This window comes from Leptopilina heterotoma, unplaced genomic scaffold (assembly GCF_015476425.1).
Source record: "Leptopilina heterotoma isolate Lh14 unplaced genomic scaffold, ASM1547642v1 Lhet_68, whole genome shotgun sequence".
Classification (NCBI taxonomy): domain Eukaryota; kingdom Metazoa; phylum Arthropoda; class Insecta; order Hymenoptera; family Figitidae; genus Leptopilina; species Leptopilina heterotoma.
The window spans coordinates 1,013,083-1,034,134 of NW_025111157.1; the positions used below are offsets into that span (position 1 = coordinate 1,013,083).

Here is a 21,052-nt window from a genome sequence, read left to right on the forward strand (position 1 = left end):
TTGAATACCTGTGAAAATGTTTATTTTTGAAAAGAGTTGAATTCTTGGGAAAAAATTTATTAAAATTTCTTAAATAATTGAATTGCTTCGAAGAATTTTAGTTTTTACGAAAATAATTGAATTCTTTCGAAGATTCTTATAAACATTTTTGACAATAATAATTGTATTCCTAGAAAGAAACGTTATATTTTACAAAAATAATTCTATTCTACGACCAATTTTATTATAATTTTTCAAATTTTACAATTACAAAGCATTTTACCAAAATTTGTTTAAATAATATTGAATTCCCAAGAAAAATTTTATTATTTATAAAAATAATTGGTTTCTATCAAAAAATTTTATTCAATTTTTTTTTAAATAATTGAATTCACATAAAAAAAAGTGTATTATTTATGTGAAAATAATTGAATTCTCAAGAAGAATTGTACTGAAAATAATTGAATTGTATAGGAAAATTTTATTAAAATTGCAAGTTTATTAACTAAATCTTGTAAAGAATTTTGTCAACATTTTTTTAAATAATAGAATTTTTAAAAGAATTTTATTTTTCAAAATAATTGAATTTCTCAGAACTATTTTAAATTTTTTTCAATTTTCTGTATATATTTGAATTCTTTGGAGAAACTTCATTAAAAATTGAAAATTATTGAATTGGTGCAAAGAAATATGTAAAAAAAAATGGTATAATATTTGAATTCTTGTGAAATTTGTATTAAAATTTTTTTTTGAAATAATAGAATTCTTTTGTAAAATTTTATTTTAAAATAGTAGATATTAAAAATAATTGAAATGAGGAAAATTTTTGAAATCGTGCCAAGAATTTTATTAAACAAAAAACACCAAAATTCAGAATGTTCTTATATAATTTCTAAAAATTTAATTTTTTCCGATACTTTTAATAAAAATCCATGACTTTTCCCTGATTTCCCTGACCAATTCTAATTTCCCTGATTTCACAGACTTGTGGCAACCCTGTACAACTTAATTTTTTTATTTAAGTCATTTAAAAAATTTTTAATGAAGAGGAATTTTAATATTTATTATTTAACTAAATTTCTGATTGGTGAAATTTTTTTTACTCAGTTCACTTAAATAAATTTTAACGAAGGGGAATTTTATTAATTATTATCTAACCAGATTTCTGTTAAGCAAATTTTTTATTTTCAATTTATTTGAGTAAATTTTAACGAAGGCGAATTTTATTATTTATAATTTTACCAAATTTATGACTAGTAAATTTTTTATATTTAATTAATTTAAGTAAATTTTCAAGAAGACGAATTTTATTATTTATAATTTGACCAAAAACCAATTTTCTAATTATCAAATTTTTTTATATTCAATTCATTGAAATAAATTTTAACGAAGACAAATTTTATTCTTTATTATATAATCAAATTTTTGATTTATAAAAATTATTTTACGATAACAAATTATAATAAGCAGTCATTAAACTTGAAAAAAAATGTTTAAACAATTTTTTCTGAAAAAATTAATTAGCTTAAAGGATTAATTAAGTTGAATGAATTGAAATTGAAAATAAATGAATATTTTTAAATGAAAGTTAATTGTTTGAAAAATAATTGAAAAGTGGAATAAAATAATTTGCAGTGCGAAAAAGTTTGATTGTAGATCAACGCGAGTCGACTTGATGTTACCATGATGCCCTTTGCACTCATCAAAGATGATGGTTCTCGGTCCTCTATATATAAAGGCTATGTTGTTTCAGGATATTCAGTCTCTCAAGATTAATTTCCCCAAGCTGATTACTAAAAATAATGCTTTCGAAGCGTAAACACTCACGAATTATCCACGCCAATTTAACTTTCGAATTTCCCCACCATATATATTAAACACGTATTTCTCTTTTCCCATTCACCGCACAAACCAAAATATCTGATTTTTTATATTTTATTTTCAATTCTCCAGAAATCAGTTATTAATTGTGTGAAATAAATTTCCATAAAGAAATTTTCATTCATTTTATTTTCCAAAGAAAAATTTTTCGAAGTCAAAATTTGTTCAATTAGAAAATTGCCTAATAATGAGAAATTCATTAAAAATCAAAATTTGGTTACATTTTTTTGGTAAAAGATGAAGCAATAAAAAAAGGGGAAAAAATCAGTAAAAATAAAAAGAAGTTTAAAAAAAAAAATAAGGCAGGCGAGAGAAGACAGACTTTCTTTTGCCCTCTCTTGAATTATCGCCACGCCTTCCACCTTTATAAGTCGTTCTTGTAATATTCCTCGTTTCGCGTCCTATCTTTCCTTCATACATCCCGACAGATCTCGCCGCCTTTCGCGTACCACCAGCATACGCGGATATGAAATTCCCACACTCGTGTATATAAATACCCCAACTCTCAAAAATTACAATTATTTTTATAAATAAAAATTGAAACTAAAAGGGTAAAGGTAAAATTATAACTATAATAATGATAATAATAATGGGAAATATAGTTTAATATTTAATCATATAGCGATGAAATTTAATGAAGAAATCGTTTCGGAATTGTTGTTTGTGTTTTCCCTTGATTTTCAATCGGTGAAATAGCTCTGTTTGCAATTATTCAACGTCAATGGACGGGGCAACGGGTCCCGCGGGTACCGCTTGTGCCGCGCATAAAACGATTTTCTCGGCTAGATTGGAAAGAACGGAAAATTCAAGGGATATATAAGTGTCGTAGATCTTTAAATGCTATCCTCCATGTACGTTAATGTTGACTGAGGATAAAACGATCTTTTTTTTTTAACCAAATCTCGAATAGAATTTTCGACCAAATCTCGTCCTCAGAAAAATTCTGAATTCGAATTTATTTTTAATTTGATCGACAAAATTTTGTTCGAAAAAAATTTTAATATTACCTATATGAATAATTGTAGAAAAATGGGCAAAATATAATTATTCTTAAGGGTCATTTTTAAGCAACAAAAATTTTTTTCAGGAACTCAGAATACGGCCAAATGAATCTTAATCTAAATAAAAATTTTAGATAAAAAAAAACAAAAAAAAACTAAAATCTAAATTTTAGATAATAGACTAGAACAATTAATTAATGCTTACTTAATTCATAATGTCTAATTAATTCATTAATCTTTAATACCTTCATTCATTAAATAAATGATTATTATGTACTTAATGAAAGAATTCTATCGAATAAATTATATTTAATAAATATTCGGTTGAATCGAAAAAATTTTAAATAAGAATTTAGCTAAATAAAAATTCTTTTGGAATAAAAATTTCCAGATAAAAACTCTAGAAATACTCTCTAAATTTGTATTAGTAAAAAATAAAAACATTTACTAATTTAAAGTCAAAATTGATTTTTTTTCTTTTGAATTAAAAATTTCAAATTCAAACCCATTTAAAATTAAACAACTTATAAAAAATTGTTATAAAACATGAAAAAAATGGATCACTCCGAGTCTTCGACTCGGAGCAATCGATATCTTCATGTTTTATAATAATTAAAGATGACCGAGTGATATAAATTTGGTTATTTTTGAAAATATTTAAATTCTTGCCAACGATTTTATTAGAATTTATTAAAATAATTAAATTTCCAAAAAGAAATATTAAATTTTTTACTTTTGAAAATAATTTAATATTTGTCAGGAATATTGTTATTTATAAAAATAATTGAATTTTGCAAAGAATTTTATTAAAGTGCCTGAAAATAATTGAATTTTCGAGAATAATTTTGTTATTTATCTTCAATAATTGAATTCTTTCGAAGAATTATTTAAGTAACTAATTTAATTTTTGGGAAGAGTTTTATTAAAATCTATAAGAATAATTGAATTATAACAAAAAAATTTAATTAAAATTGTATTTAAAATATTTGATTTCTTTCAAACAATTTTATTAAAATGTTTGAAAATAATTGAATTCCTGTGAAAAATTCTAATATTTTTGTAAATAATTGAATTCTTCCAAAGAATTTAAAAAAAACATTTTTTTAAATAATTAATTTTCTCGAAGAATTGAATTTTTGGAAAAGAATTTTTGACCAATGCTTGTAAAATTATATGAAAAAAAAATTGAAATCCTGTGATGTATTTTATGATTTATGAAAATAATTGAATAGTTGTTTAGAATTTTATTAAAATTTTCAAAAATAATTGAATTCTTGAGAAGAATTTCATTATTTATGCGAAAATAATTGAATTATTGCGAACGATTTTATTAAAAATTTTTTTAAATATAATTGAATTTTGAAGAAGAAATTTATTACTTTTAAAAATAATTGAATTTTTGTCAGGAATATTGTTATTTATACAAATAATTGAATTTTGCAAAGAATTTTATTAAAATGCCTTAAAATAATTGAATTTTCGGGAATAATTTTGTTATTTATCTTTAATAATTGAATACTTTCGAAGAATTATTTAAGTAATTAATTGAATTTCTGGGAAGAATGTTATTAAAATCTAAAAGAATAATTGAATTATTTGAAAAAAATTTAATTAAAATTGTATTTAAAATAATTGAATTCTTTCGAACAATTTTATTAAAATAATTGAATTCCTGTGAAAAATTCTAATATTTTTGTAAATAATTGAATTCTTCCAAAGAATTTTAAAAAAACATTTTTTTAAATAATTAATTTTCTCGAAGAATTGAATTTTTGGAAAAGAATTTTTGACCAATTCTTGTAAAATTATATGAAAAAAAATTGAAATCCTGTGATGAATTTTATGATTTATGAAAATAATTGAATAGTTGCTAAGAATTTTATTAAAATTTTTTAAAATAATTGAGGGGCCGGATGCTATAATGTGTTACACGTCATTCACTTAACATGGCGCGTAACACATTATAGCATCCAGCCCCTCAATTGAATTCTTAAAAAGAATTTTATTATTTTTGAATAGAATTGAATTCTTGCGAACGATTTTATTAACATTTTTTTTAAATAATTGAATTTTGTAAAGAAATTTATTAAAATGTCTCAAAATAATTAAATTTTCAGGAATAATTTTATTACTCATCGAGATAATTGAATTCTCTTGAAGAATCATTTATGTAAATAATTGAATTCTTGGGGAGAATTTAATTGAAATCTAAAAGAATAATTGAATTATTTGAAAAGAAATTTAATTGAAATTCTTTTTAAAATAATTAAATTTCTCATCAGAAGAATTTTATTATTTACAAAAATAATTGAATTCCTGTGAAAAATTCTAATATTTTTGTAAATAATTGAATTCTGTAAAAAAAATTTAAAAATACATTTTTTTAAATAATTGATTTTTTCCAGGCATTTTAATTAAATTTTTAAGAATTATTACATTTCTCGTGCAATTCGTGTAAAATTATATTAAAAATAATTGAAATCCTGCGATAAATTTTTTTATTTATGAAAATAATTTAACACTTGCTAAGAATTTTTAAAAATTTTCAAAAATAATTGATTTCTTAAAAAAAAATTTTATTATTTATAAAAACAATTAAATTATTGCGAAGAAATTTATAAAAAAATTTGTAAATAATTGAATTCCTGTGAAATTTTGATTATTTATGAAAATAATTAAATGTTTGCTTTGCGTAGAATTTTATTAAATAATAAAAAATAAAATTATATTGACAAAAATGTTAAAAAAAAACGACTAAAGGATTTTTTTAGGTCTAGGTCTTAAAGTCGATCCGAGCCCTGTTTTTGTAAAAATCATAAAAATATTCAAAAACTATCAGAAATTTTGCTAGACAGACGAAATGATTTGAAATTGAGTAACAAAAAATTAAAAAAAATTTTAAAAAAATTAAAATTGAGTGTTAACACTCAAAAATCGGAAATTGATTCAACTCTTGGTAATCAAGCAAAGATTGAATCAGAATTCGGAGCGAGAGAGAGAAATAGAGAGAGAAAATGAGAGAGTAGTCTGAGTGATGACACCTGTCACTGTTAAACGCCTCGTCACGCCCTATTCCCTTGACTTTCCATTGGAATTTGCATATAAAGTAAACCCGGTAGCGCAACCACGATTCGGCTAAGAATTTCCTCAGGCACCACTCAGGCAACACTGAGGAAAAGTGTTTCGAAACTTGATGTCGATTGCCCCAGCACACGCTCATTTCATCTGTCAAGAAGACTAACAACCGCGCTACAATTCCCTCCCAAAGACGCGAATCTTTTTCTGATACATGTGTTCTCAAAACCACACTTGGCACAATCTAACTCCCATATAAAAAAATTGCATCTTTTCTAACGTTATATAGTGTGCACGGGGGAATAATTTCATTTGCTCGCGGTAGTGAATCGTCTCTTTTTTTCTTTTTCTTTTTCTTTTTGAGACTTGGATTCATCTTTTAGATCGACGGATCTGCGACTCTCTGTCCCCCTTTTCGAAATCTTCAATTCCACCCTCTCTTTATTCGCGGTTGCTTTGAACGCAGATGCCAATGATGTTCTCTGCGATTTAAACCCTATTTGCATGTGTTTGGAAATTTGTCTCTCGAAATTGCTCCAAATATTCTCTCTAATATTTGGATTTATGTTTTCTTTCATTTCTATTTTTGTTTCTTTTCATTTTTTTATTTTGTGTATTTCACTTTAATTTGGTTTCAAATTGAATTGAATTTATTTATTAAATTGAATGAATTGATTGGTTCAAATTAAAATTTTGTTTATATCGAATACAATTCTGTTTTGTTAAAATTTTTTTTCAATAATTAAATAATCGTCAAAATTTCAATTATTATCTTTAGAAATATTAAAATTCTTCTCAAAAATTCAATTATTTTCAAAAAAAACTAAAAAACATTGTCAACATTTCAATTATCTTTATAAATAAATAGCAAAATTCTTCGACAAAATTCAATTATTTTCAAAAATTTTATTAAAATTCATTACAAAATTTCAATTATTTCCATAATTAACAATATTTATCACACGAATTCAATTATTTTCAAAAGAAATAAAATTCTTCGCAGAAATTCAATTATGTTCAAAAATTTTAATAAAATCCATTGCAAAATTTCAATTATTTTCAAAAGAAATAAAATTCTTCGCAGAAATTCAATTATGTTCAAAAATTTTTAATAATTCTCGTCAAAATTTTAATTATCTTTTAGAAATATTAAAATTCTTCTCAGAAATTCAATTATTTTCAAAAATTTTAATAAAATCCATTGCAAAATTCCAATTATTTTCAAAAGTAATAATATTCTCCGCAAAAATTAAATATTGTTCAATGTCTACTATTTTCATGAAATTTACCAAAAGAATTTAATTATTTAAAAAAAAAATTTAATAAAATTCTACAAAAAACTTTTAATTATTTTCAAAAAATGATAAAATAAAATCAAAAAATAATAAATTTCTTCGCAATCATTCAACTATTTTCATAAATAATAAAATTTTTACGGGGATTCAATTATTTTCGTAAAAAATAAAATTCTTTTTAGGTATTCAATTATTTTCAATAGAATTTTAATCGAATTCCTCGAAAAAATTCTTAAAAATTTTATTAAAATTCCTCTAAAGAATTTAATTATTTAAAAATTTGTTGATAAAATTTTTAATGGAAATTTAATTCCAAGAAACATTCAATTATTCAATAAATTATTTATTTTTGTATTTAAATAATTGAATTCTGGTAGAATTTTCTCATAAACATTGATTTAAAAATTAAAAATATATTTCAGTTAAAATCTTAGATTATAATAATTGAATTCTTTCGAATTATTTCATTAAAGTTTTAAAAATAATTGAATTTTATCGAGACATTTTTTTAAAATTGTCTTAAAAATAATTGAATTTCTAACAAAAAAAGTTTTATCAAAAATTTTTGAAATGTTTGAATTTCTGCAAAAATTCTGATATTTTTGAAAATAATTGAATTCTTGTGAAGAATTTTATTAAGACTTTTGAAAATAATTGAATCTGCAAAGATTTTTATTATTTTACGAAAATATTTAAAATCTTGAGAAAAATTTTATTAAAATTTCTGAATGTAATAATTGAAGATCTGCTAAGAATTTTGTTATTTTTAATTTATGCCAAGAATTTTATTAAAATTTTTAAAAATAATTGAATTCCTATTAATTTTTTACAAGAATTTATTTATTTTCGAAAATTTTAATAAAATTCTTCGCAAGAATTCAATTATTTTCATAAATAATAAAATTCAATGCAGAATTTCAATTATTTTATTTATTTTTAATACAATTTTAATCGAATTTCTCGAAAAATGTAATTATTCTTAAAAATTTCATTAAAATTCGTTGACAGAATTCAATTATTTGATAATTTGTTGATAACGATTTTTTATGGGAATTGAATTTTAAGAAACGTTCAATTCTTCAATAAATTATTTATTTCCTTTTTATTTGTATTTAAATAATTGAATTCTAGTAGAATTTTCTAATAAAAATTGATTTTCATTTCATAAAAAATAAATTTTAGTTAAAATTTTAGATAATAATTTAATATTAAATGCAATGGAGCGTGAATTTTAAAAAATAATTTAATTTTGTAATTAATTTTTTTGAAAAAGTTTAATTGATTTTTTTAAATATTATTTTTAGTTTCTATTTTCTAATATTTATTTAATTAAAGAATTTAGGAATAATTGAAATTTTGTAAAATTGAATATTGTAAAGAAATTAATTTGAAAATTGTCAAAGAACTTTTTCGAAAATTTAAAAAAGTAATGGAAGAATTTTAGTTAAAACTTCTTGTAAATAATAATTGAATTTATAATGATTTTAATTATTATAAATTATTTTTATTAATAATTATTATTAATTATTATAAAACATGAAGAAATCAATGACTCCGAGTCGAAGACTCGGAGTTATCGATTTCTTCATGTTTTATAGTTATGAAAAATTGAATTTCTAGTTTTAAGTAAAATATTCTCTTATTTGATTCGGCCTGATTCTATTTTTGTCAGTTGGTCCATAATTTTTAATTTTTGGTCCATAAAGTCCGTATTTTTAAATACTTTCACTGCTTCGAGCCCTGGATGAGAAAATTTTTCTTTAATCCGAAAATAAGTAGCCAATTAAAAAATATGTTTGAATTAAACATATTTTATAATTCAATTAAACGTAATTTTTATTGAATCAAAATTATTATGTTTGATTCAAAGATATTGTTTTCTCACTGTAAGAAGAAAAAATTGCATTTTTTGAAAATAGTAAAAAAAAGACGAATATTTCAGTATAAAAATTAAAAGAAAATTTAAATTCTAAGAACAGGGGGAATCGAATTTACGTAATAAAATATTCATTTGTGAGAGTTTCATTCTCTTTTTCTCTCGTAAGTTCTTTTAGAATTTTTCTTTTTTTTCGCCTTTTTTTCATCGTCATTGTTACTCGATCGCGAAAGAATCTATAAATTTTGATAGCTACTAAATAAAATATTGCGAATGGGTCAAGAGGTGTGGTTCGGGTGGCGAGGTCGAGGGTCGAGTTTAGGATCACCTGCAGCCAGGACTAGTATATACGGGAATCCAGTTGTTCTCGAGAGTCAAGCGACTCCCTCGGGAGCTTGGATCGTTAATCGCCCGAACGATTCGCTTTCCTGTCACGTACCGGGATGGCCCGTGGAATCAGCGTAAAAATACAAATTTAATATCACCGCCCCGAGATCCTTGTCCAGCTGCACTCTCGCACTCAAATACCATAAGTAGAATACTCGTTCAAGCCTTATTCTTTCTCTTTCCATCGCGAAATATATCCGCCGCGTAATTGGATTCATTTCGAATCACATTCTCGTCAAAAGGGACTAATTGATCGTGAAAGAAAACAAAAATTTCCAAAAAAAGTTTTGTTTGGCAAAATTTTGTTCTCTTATAATAATAGAAAAAAATGTAAAGAAAAAAATTCTTTTATGAAAATCATATAACAAATTGAGACAAAAAACGAATCAAAACGTTGCTTCGCAACAATTGTTGAGAAGCAACGTTTTGATTTGTTTTTTCTTTCAATTTAACAGTAAAACGTAAGGTGTTAAAATAACATCAAAATGGATTAAAATAATCTGCAACAGTTTAAACCCTCTAGGATTAAATTAACACCAGAAAGAATTAAAATAATCTATTTTGGTGTTATTTTTAACTATGAATTAAATTTTACTTTAAATAAAACACCAAAGTCAACGATTTGTAAAAATTCAACGAATTTAGATTCTCCAGGGAGAATAGTAAGTTAGTTAGTTAGTTACTAACTTACTAACTAACTTAGTAACATAATTACTAAATTCAAATTTTCTTCAAAAATTTAAAAAAATTCTCGTCGAAATTTCAATTCACTTTATAAATAATAAAATTCTTCTCTGATATTCAATTGTTTTACAAAATTTTAATCAAATTCTTGTCAAAATTTCAATTATTTTCAAAAGTTTTCTAAAATTCAATGATTTTCAATATCTACTATTTCAATAAAATTTTCCAAAAGAATTCCATTATTAACAAAAATTTCAATAAAATTCTACGCAAACATTCAATTATTTTCATAAATAATAAAAATTTCACATGAATTAAAATATTTACAAATTTTTTATTTTTCTTCAAAATAATTCAATTATTTTTAATACAATTTTAATCGAATTCCTTGAAAAGTGTAACTATTTTAAATTCTATATCAAATTATGTTTAAAAATTTACAAAAATTCTCGACAAAATTTCAATTCTGGTTATAAATAATAAAATCTTTCTCCAAAATTCAATTATTTTCAAAAACTTTCCTCAATTCACTGATTTTTAATATCTACTACTTTAATAAAAATTCTTAAAAGAATTAAATTAGTTAAAAAAATTTTAAATAAAATTCTACGCAAACAATTAATTATTTTCATAAATAATACAAATTTCGCAGGAACTGAATTATTTACAAATTATTTTCATATATTATTCAATTATTTTCATAAATAATAAAACTCAATGCTGAATTTCAATTATTTTTAATACAATTTTAATGAAATTCGTGAAAAAAAGTTATTACTCTTATAAATTTTATTAAAATTAATCAATGAAATTTAATTATTTTAATAACCTTTGTTACAGTTTATTTATTAGAATTTAAGAATTATTTTCAAAAAATTTTTAATTAAATTTCTTTAAAGAATAAAATTATTTTCAAAAATTTTAATGTAACAATTCAATTGTTTTCAAAATAATTTTAATAAAATTCTTCGCAAAAATCCAATTATGTTTAAAAATTTGCAAAAATTCTCTTCAAAATTTCAATTATCTTTATAAATAATAAAATTTTTCTCCGAAATTCAATTATTTTCGAAATATTTGATGAAATTCTTGGCAGAATTTCAATTATTTTTAATACAATTTTCATCAAAGTTCTCGAAAAATGCAATTATTCTTAAAAATTGTATTAAAAGTTGTCAAGAGAATTAAATTATTTAAAAATTTGTGGATAAAATTGTTTAATTAAATTATTTCCAATATTCAATTTGAATTGAAATCCTCAAAAGAATTTAATTATGTTTATAAATTTATAAATTACAAAATTCTTTGCAGGAAACGTCATTCTTGCTTTTGAGTTAGAAAATTTTACAATAAAAAAAATAAGAAAATAAGAAAATTAATAAATAGTTTCTTTTTATGAGAATTTAATTTTAAGAAACATGAAATTAATAAATTATTTATTTTTGTATTTAAATAATTGAATTCTCGTAGAATTTACTAATAAAAATGGTTTTAAAAATGAATTTCAGTTAAAATTTTAGATTATAATTAAATACTAAAAACATTATAACGTGGATTTTTAGAAATAATTAAATTTTGAAAAAGTTTCAAATTGAAATCAATGAAATTCTTAATTTTTCATATTTTTGACAAATAATTCTGTAGAATTAATTCCTTTTAAAAGTTTAATAGGATTTTTATTGAAATTATTTCTATTTTTATTTTCCAATATACATTTAATTGCAAAAATTTCCGAATAATTGAAATTTTCTAAAATTGAATTGTAAACGAATGAATTTAAAAATTCTCAAAGAACTTTTTTTAAAAATTATTAAAAATAATAGATTTATAGAAGAATTTTAGTTAAAAACACTAGAAAAAAATTTAATTTTAGAGAAGTTACAAATTATTGCAGAAATTCAATTATTTTCAAGAGTAATAAAATTCATCACAGAATTTCAATTATTTTTCATGCAATTTTAATTGAATTCTTTGAAAAAATAATTATTTTCATGCAAGTTTTAATAAAATTCGACAAAAGAATTCAATTATTTAAAAATTTGTTACTAAAATTCTTTATGAGAATTGAATTTTGAAAAACATTCAATTATTCAATAAATTATTTACTTTTGCATTTAAATAATTAAATTCTTGTAGAATTTTCTAATAAAAATTGATTTTCATTTCATAAAAATGAATTTCAGTTAAAATTTTAGATTATAATTGAATATTAAAAGCAATATAGCGTGAATTTTTAGAAATAATTGAATTTTGAAATTAATTTTTTTGAAAAAGTTTAATTGAATTTTTTTATATTATTTGAAGGTTTTATTTTCTAATATGCATTTAATTAAAGAATTTAGGAATAATTGAAATTTCGTGAAATTGAATATTGTAAACAATCGGATTTGAAAATTGCCAAAGAACTTTTTCGAAAATTATTCAAAATAATTGATATAAAGTAAGATTGTAGTTAAAAATTTTTGAAATAATAATTGAATTGAAGTAATGAAAATAATTTTGAAGAAGTATAATATTCTTATAATATAAAATAATGATTTTATTACTTGGTCATCTTTAATTATTATAAAATATGAAGAAATCGATAACTCCGAGTCGAAGACTAGGAGTTATTGATATCTTCATGTTTTATAGTTATAAAAAAATTTAATGAACTAAAATTTCATTCATTGTAAAAAATAACATTAATTGATTATTTTAATCTTCTTTGGTGTTAATTTAATCTCCAACACTTTTTAATACCTCACCATTTACTGTATTGTTATTTTTAGAAATTTCCTCAAATTGATAATTTACGAGTGAAAAATTATTCTGAAGAAAATGAATTGAAACAAAAATAATTAAATGTCGCTTTGTTGTTATAAATAAAAAATAGATTTGTTTAAATCAGCAACTAAGAAGAACGAGAGGAGAAGCGGCCCCCCACCATGTGGACTTCTTCTCCCCTCCCCTTTCCGTTCAACTCTACCCGTCCCACTGTCTATACTCTCACAGTCCTGGTGAATATTATACCTACTTTAAATCCCTACTTTTTAAGTATATCAATAACCCTCTCAATTCTTTTGATCCCTTTCTCAAATTGATCCCCCCTCCCCATTATTTGAGTAAAATCAGAAGAAAAACTGATGAATAATCTCCTAAAATAAAATGATACCATAAAAGAAGAGCTGTTGATTAGATCAAGTTGTGCGAAATCGGGATAGATACGGAAGTGTAGTATGATATCGAATATTGTATAATCCAGTGGCTCCGATGTAAGACGATGATATAGAGAAGGAGAGAGGGAGAGAGAAAGAGAGAGAGAGAGAGAGAGAGAGAGAGAGTGAACTCTGATAGCACAAGGGCAGGGAAAAGAGAAAAAGGAGATCGAAATAGGAAAGGGGGATTGAGAGAGAGAGAGAGAGTAGATTTAGGCTGTTTGCACCAGTGGAGATGCGGGGAACGAGCCTCCGGTAATGAAAAGCGCGATCGGAATACCAAGTAGCAACCTCTAACCTAACCCATATACAAGGTGGTAGTGTGTATAACGGATAAAAGGTACGACCCCGCACCGAAGAAAACATCTCAGAAGGCCCAGCAATCACGTACCAAACTACTAAAACTTGGACCATTGCCATCCAAGAATCGAGACAGATATATCGATTCTTCATATCTTCCTCTCTGCTAATAGATTTCTTTTTTCGACACAAAAAATTTATTAATCATTTTTCGAAATAGGGAAATATTTTTGATGATAAAATAAAAATTTAGGGTGTAGTCACTTGAAATCTGAATTAGTTAAATAAGTAACTAAGTGTCAGTGTAAAATAGTACCATATATTTTGAGTTATATTTAATTTTTTAGTTCTGTAATTTTCTGAATGGAATTTTTCCTTCTGTGTTTCAGAATGGAAAGCTGTTGAATGAGACGTTGAAGGAGGACTCGAGCGACGCCGGATCAAAGTTTGATGACACGACAGTGATTTGCCTAACGCAGGAGGGTGGCTCACTGTCGGACAGTGGAATATCAGACAGTGGCAGCGAGCAGGAGTTGAGTGAACGTGAACGTCGTCTGGCGGCACTTCGGCGATTGACGCGTTCATTGGAGAGCCAATTGGCACCAGGAAGCGACGCCTTGGCGGAACTTTGGAAGAGAGTCGAGGATGCCGAGGCGGAACTAAGAACGCTGCAGAAACAATGTCGCGAACTCATTGTCCGAACTGCCGCCAGCGTTGAATCACGTTCGACAAATCGAGCATCCAGTCCCATCAATTTTCCCATTTCAATGTGAGTTTTATTTTCAATTTTCGATAATAGAACATTCATATTTTATTTTTATAAAAATTAAAGACGACCGAGTGGGAAAATTATAAATTAATAATAATTATATTAATTATAATTATTATATTAATAATAATTATTATATTAATAATAATTATTATACTAATTATAATTATGATCTACAAGTTTCGAACGTTGAAATGAATATTTTCAACTACAGTCATCTCTCGATAATAATTAAACTTTCGATAAGTTGAACTTCTTAAATAATTGAAGTTCCTTTTGTTTTCCCAGAAAAAATTTTAATACTAAAATCGTTCGATTCATGAAACATTTGATAATTTGAATTTTTTAAGTCCCTTGAGATTCATTTTATAGAGAGTAGACTGTATATCAAAATTTTAAATACACTACTAAATTTTAAATAGTATTTTAAATTATTTTGTTTAGTATTTTTTAAATACTACTTTTGATAAATTAAATCTCAATTGCAAAAATTGATGTAAAAAACGAGAAATAGAAATTTTATTAAATTTTCTTGTTTGTTGAAAAAAAATGAAAAAAAAAATTCAGGGTCGTTTTATTGGAGACAAATTTTCACAACAATTGTCAAATTATTTTGTACGGTATTAAAGAATTTGCATAACGTGAAAATGAGAAAGTTAAGAATGACGGCGTCTATTTTAAGTGTGAAGAAAAGAAGGGGAGTCGTCGCAGTTCATAATGCTTGCCCCTATAATGCGCCTTCTCATTTGAATTTATAAGAACTTAACTGTGAATGAGCAAAATTCTCCCGTGAATTGTATTAGTCAAAAATTAACAATAATTTCTGAAAATATTTTCCAAGTAGAAAAGAAAATTTTGGTATTTCCTTTTGAAAATATGACAAATCGTAAAAAATAAAGCTCTGAGAAAAGAAATCGACAAAAAGTACGAAAAAAGAAACTTTGAGAATTGGAATCTGTTTATTTTTGATTTTTAATAAAAAATTAAAAGTAAAAGAAATTTTATTTATTTATATAATAATTAAATGATTTTCATTTAAATAAAACAAACATTTGCTATAATGAAATAATTTTTACTTAAATCAAACAAATATTTACTTGAATCGAAAAATTTGTAATTAAATCAAACAAATATTTATTTGAATCAAATAATTTTTATTTCAGTCAAACAAATATTTGCTTTAATGAAATAATTTTTATTTAAATCAAACAAATATTTACTTGAATCAAATAATTTCTGTTTCAATCAAACAAATATTTTCTTGAATCAAATAATTTTTAATTACGTCAAACAAATATTTATTTGAATCAAATATTTTTTATTCAAATCAAACAAATATTTTGTTTTAATTTAATCAAATAATTTTTAATTAAATCAAGCAAATATTTACTTGAATAGAATTATTTTTATTTAAATCAAACAAATATTTATTTGAATCAAATAATTTTTCTTTCAATCAAACAAATATTTTCTTGAATTAAATTATTTGATTCAAGTAAATATTTGTTTGATTTAAATAAAAATTATTTGATTCATGTAAATAATTATTTGATTCAAGCAAATACTTGTTTGATTGAAAGAAAAATAATTTGATTCACTCAATTATTTACTTCAAACAAATAATTAAAAAAAACGTATTCAATTAAATATTTGTTTAAATGAAATAAAAATTATGTGTTTGAAATAAATATTTGCTTGGTTTAAATAAAAATTATTTGTTTTATGTAAATATTTGCTTAATTGAAAGAAAAATTATTTTACTCAATTAAATGTTTAAATGATTAAATTAAAAATTATTTGATCCAAGTACATAATTGTTTCATTAAAATAAAAATTATTTGCTTCAACTAAATAATTGTTTGATTGGAATAAAAATTATTTTATTCAACTACATTTTTTTATTAAAATAAAAACATTTTTTTTCAAGTAAGTATTAGCTTGATTTAAATAGGAATTATTTGATTGAAGCAAATATTTGTTTGATTGAAAGAAAAATTATTTGTTTCAAGTAAATAATTGTTAGAATGAAATAAAAAATAATTCACTCAAGTATATAATTGTTCGATTAAAATAAACATTATTTAATTAAAATAAGAATTATTTGATTTCAGTATTTAATTAAAATAAACATTATTTGTTTCCAGTAAACATTAAAAATATTGATGAACAATATTTAAATATTTTAAACTTTTTCTAATCAAATGATCGAAATTTAATTATTTCTCGCTTAAATTAAATTTCTATTGCAATAATTTTGCGTCATTAATATTTAAACAATAAGAATACAATGAATATTTAAATATTCCTTACTTGTTAATTAAAAGTAAAAATATTATGAATTTAAAATTTTAAGACAACTTTTCTGTTTATGTATTAAAAAGAAGAGAACCACTGCAGTGTGTGGGGGTCAACTGTTAAAATGAATTATAGCTTTTCATATAAGCATCCTTGCCATCTTTTCTCACCCTCAAATTTCCAGCGCACAATATGTTCGAAGAATTCTGAATTTTGGGGAATTGCTGGAGGAATTATTTCCTTCTTAATTTGACCTGAATTGACCCAAAAAGTGGTGATTTTGATTTAAAATTATAAATTGTTGTCATTTTTCTCTATCATTTCATTTCTATGAAATGATTTATATTTCTCGTGTAATGAACTAATAATTTCTCATATTTACTTATATATCTGCTGAAGAACTAATTTATATTTCTCATAATAGTATTCGGGAAAAAAATGAAGTGAATAATTTAGTTATTTTTTAATAGACTACTTGCTACAGTTACTTTCAATGTAAATTTAATTTATATTCTTTTTAAAGTTAATTTAATAATTAATTTACTAAAAGAAAAGAGGAAACTTACTACAATTTCGATCTATGTCCAATTTTCTTTTTATCTTATTTTTACAATTAGTATTCGTGAGTGTTCGTAATAATACTCACGAATATTAATTGTTAAAATACTAAATGTAAATAAATACTAAAAATACTAATTGTAAAAATAAGGTTAATTAAAACAGACGTTAATTGAAATTTAATTGAAATGAAAGGTAATTTAAAGGTAATTTAAAGGCGTGGTTAAAAGGGACCGATTTGATATGTAAGGTGCTTGACTAGAAAAGCAGAGCGCAAGCGCGGGAGTGGGAGTGGGCAATGAGTGAGAGAGAGACGTTCCCGTCTTTCTCACTTCCACTCATAGTCGCAGGTACTGGAGTGGGGACAGCTGCGCCTGCGCTCCACGTCTTAACCGAGTTAACGAGTTTTTTTTTCCCTCTACATCAATGAAACGAAACTTTTCATTTGAGGCTTCAATTATTTTCAGCTGTGCCATTATCACTGGCCACCTCATTTAACTTTGTTTCTGGGGATGTTTTTCCTTTTTTTTTATAGTTACGTTTAATCACTGACTTCTTGCGGCGCACTGGTAATAGGTTTAGTTCGGTTGGGTGCGAAACGTCTCCTTCTATATTGCGTCGTAAAAAAAAGTTGTAAAAAACTCACGCCCGCATTCACGTCCATCAATTCGTTACGCTCTTCCCTCTCGTGTTTGCTTGTATTTTTGACTTATGCAAACAATTCGCGTATCGAATTTTAAATTTGGGGTAAAATTATAGAAATTATTACAAATTTAAAAAAAAATATTATTACAACTTATTATAGAAACTAGCTACAATTCGCACCTGGCTGACTTCTCTCTCACTTTTTTTTAAAATAAAATTATCAATTTTAAAAATAATGGAACGTAAAAATTTTTAATTCAAATTCTTTTTTTTTTGAAAATAAAATATGAATTGGAATATATAGTTTTAATATTATTATAATTTTGAAGAAGTTACAAATGATTGCAGAAATTCAATTATTTTCAAAAACAATAAAATTCTTATCAAAAAATTTAATTATGTTCAAAATATACAAAAAAATCTCGACAAAATCCCAATTATTATCTTTATAAATAAAAAAATTCTTCAAAATTTAATTATTTTCAAAACTTTTAATAAAATTCTTGTCAAAATTTCAATAATTTTCCTCATTTCAATAAATTTCAATATCTACTATTTTAGTAAAATTACCTAAAAGAATTCAATTATTTAAAAACAATTTTAAGAAAATTGTACGCAAACATTTTATTATTTTTGTAAATAATAAAAATTTCACAGGAATTCAATTATTTAAAAAAAAATTCAAAGCAAGAATTCAATTATTTTCAGAAATAATAAATTCTTTTTAGAAATTCAATTATTTTCAAAAAATTTTCTTAATTCAATAAATTTTTATTTGAATTTTTCGAAAAATGCAATTATTCTTAAAATTTTATTAAAATTTGTCGAAACAATTAAATTATTTACAATTTTTTTTGATAAAATTATTCGCAGTAATTAAATTATTTTTATAAACATTAAAAATCTTTTCAGAAATAATAAAACTTATCTCAGAATTTCAATTATTTTTAATACAATAATTGAATTTCTTGGAAAATTCAATTATTCTTAAAAATTTCTTTAAAATTCGTCGAATCAATTTAATTATTTAAATTTTTTTTATAAAATTCTTCACAATAATTTACTTATTTTCATAAATATTAAATTTCTTTTGAGAGAATCAATTATTTTCATAAATAATAAAATTTTTTTAAGGAATTTAATTATTTTCATAAATAATAACAATTCCACAGTAATTCAAATATTTACAAATTTTTTCGCGATAATTCAATTATTTTCGTAAATAATAAAATCTTTTATAGGGATTCAATTATTTTTAACCAAAATAAAATTATTTTTATAGGAATTCAAATATTTTTAAAAATTTTTCTCAATTCAAGTCAATTTTATTTTAATTTTTCAAAAAATGTAATTATTCTGAAAATTTTATTAAAATTTGTCGAAACAATTCAATTATTTAAAAATTTTTTATAACCTTCTTTGCAATAATTTAATTATTTTCATAAATATTAAAATTCTTTTCAGATATTCAATTATTTTCATAAATAATAAATTTCTTTTTAGGAATTCAATTATTTTCAGAAATAATGAAATTCATGGCAGAATCTCAATTATTTTTAATACAATTTTAATCGAATTCCTTGCAAAATGTAACTATTCTAAAAAAATTTTATTAAAATTCGTCAAAAGAATTTAATTATTTAAAAATTTGTTAATAAAATTCTTTATAACAATTAAATTTTAAAGACTATTCAATTATTCAATATATGTTATTTACTTTTGTATAAAAATAATTGAATTCTCGTAGAATTTTCTAATAAAAATTTCTTCATATTTCATAACAATATTTTATAAATTGTTTAATTTCAAAAAGGTTTAAATTTGAAATTTTTGAAAATCTTAATTCCAATGGAATAATAATATTAATTAATTAATTTTTTAAAAATTTTTTCCTTCATTTTCGATTAAATTTTCTAATTGACAAATATAATTTATAAACATTTTTTTTGTTTATTTTTAAAAAACTTTGAATTTCATTAAAACAATTCAAATTAAAAAATAGAATTGATGCAAATTATTTCGTTATGAAAATTGAGAATTTTCTACAAAAATGTTAAGAAACGGGAATATCTAATGTTTTTCTTCTCAAAAGAAAAAAATGAGTTTGTAAACAATATTGTTATTGAGAAATAAAAATTATTTTCCTACTTTTTAATAAAAATTTGTCAACAATTAACAATTTTCTAGTATTTTTTTACAAATAAAAAGAAGAATAATTTACATAACAATTTAGATTAGTCAAACAAAATTTGTTATAGAAAAAAGCATATAACAAACAGAATGGGTATATTTTTTATTTGTTAATCATAATTTTTAAAAAATTTTTATTTTTATTATTCTTTTAATGATAGAAAATGTAAATTTTCTGTTCCAGAAAGCGGAAGAAGGTGGCGAGTCTTGTGGATTCGGAGAACGAATGGAATCCAAAACAAAAGAAGAAGGGTTGTGTCACGAATTCTGGCGATCCAGAAAGTGAACCTAGTGAACCTAATAGTTGGATTTGGCGAATTTTGAAAGCAGCTTTACCATTTCAGCTGGCGCTTGTCGCTTTATTTTGTGCAGCTTGCCTTTTGGAGCCACATTGCTGTGAAGCGGCCAACAGCCTTAATTTGTCGTTAACGCCGCAATTGCGTTACGTTCGCGGACCGCCTCCAGTCTAAACTGCAAAGCAGAGACAAAAAAAAACTTACAGAATAAAAAAAGTCAACGTTGGCTTTTTTTTCGAAAAAAAAAATAACAAATGAGACTGAAAATCCACACTGATTTTTTTTTTTTGCTTTTTTTTCGACGTCACGTTTAGAGGAGAAAAATAGGCTCAAAGAGAATTTTGGCCTAAATCTTTCGATAATCAAAAAGATTTCGAATTAGAAAAAAAGTAGTCAATACTACTAGTACTAATAGTCAATCAAACTACACAGTGTACTATTAGCAATAGTATACGAAGTTTACTATTTTAAAAATAGTAAACGAATCACGCTTTTTTTGGGTGTATAAAAATACACGCAAAAATTCGAGAAAAATCTCAAACGTGATGTCACTAGGTGGATGAAAAAAAAAGTTGACGATCGATTCGTAAAGTTTGAGTGCCTTTTTAAAGTCACTATATTGGC

The 21,052-nt window shown here is 23.1% G+C and overlaps 1 protein-coding gene across 2 annotated transcripts in view; it reads left to right on the plus strand.

The window, feature by feature from the left end:
• LOC122510281 overlaps window positions 1-20,699 on the plus strand; it is a 209,588-nt gene extending 188,889 nt beyond the window's left edge. For both annotated transcript variants that reach the window (XM_043624799.1, XM_043624800.1), the window contains exons 19-20: window positions 14,065-14,444; window positions 20,317-20,699. In XM_043624799.1, coding sequence (XP_043480734.1) covers window positions 14,065-14,444; window positions 20,317-20,602 — 666 coding nt within the window. In that variant the 3' untranslated portion in view covers window positions 20,603-20,699. The remainder of the gene's footprint in view (window positions 1-14,064; window positions 14,445-20,316) is intronic.
• The last annotated feature ends 353 nt before the right edge of the window (window positions 20,700-21,052 follow it).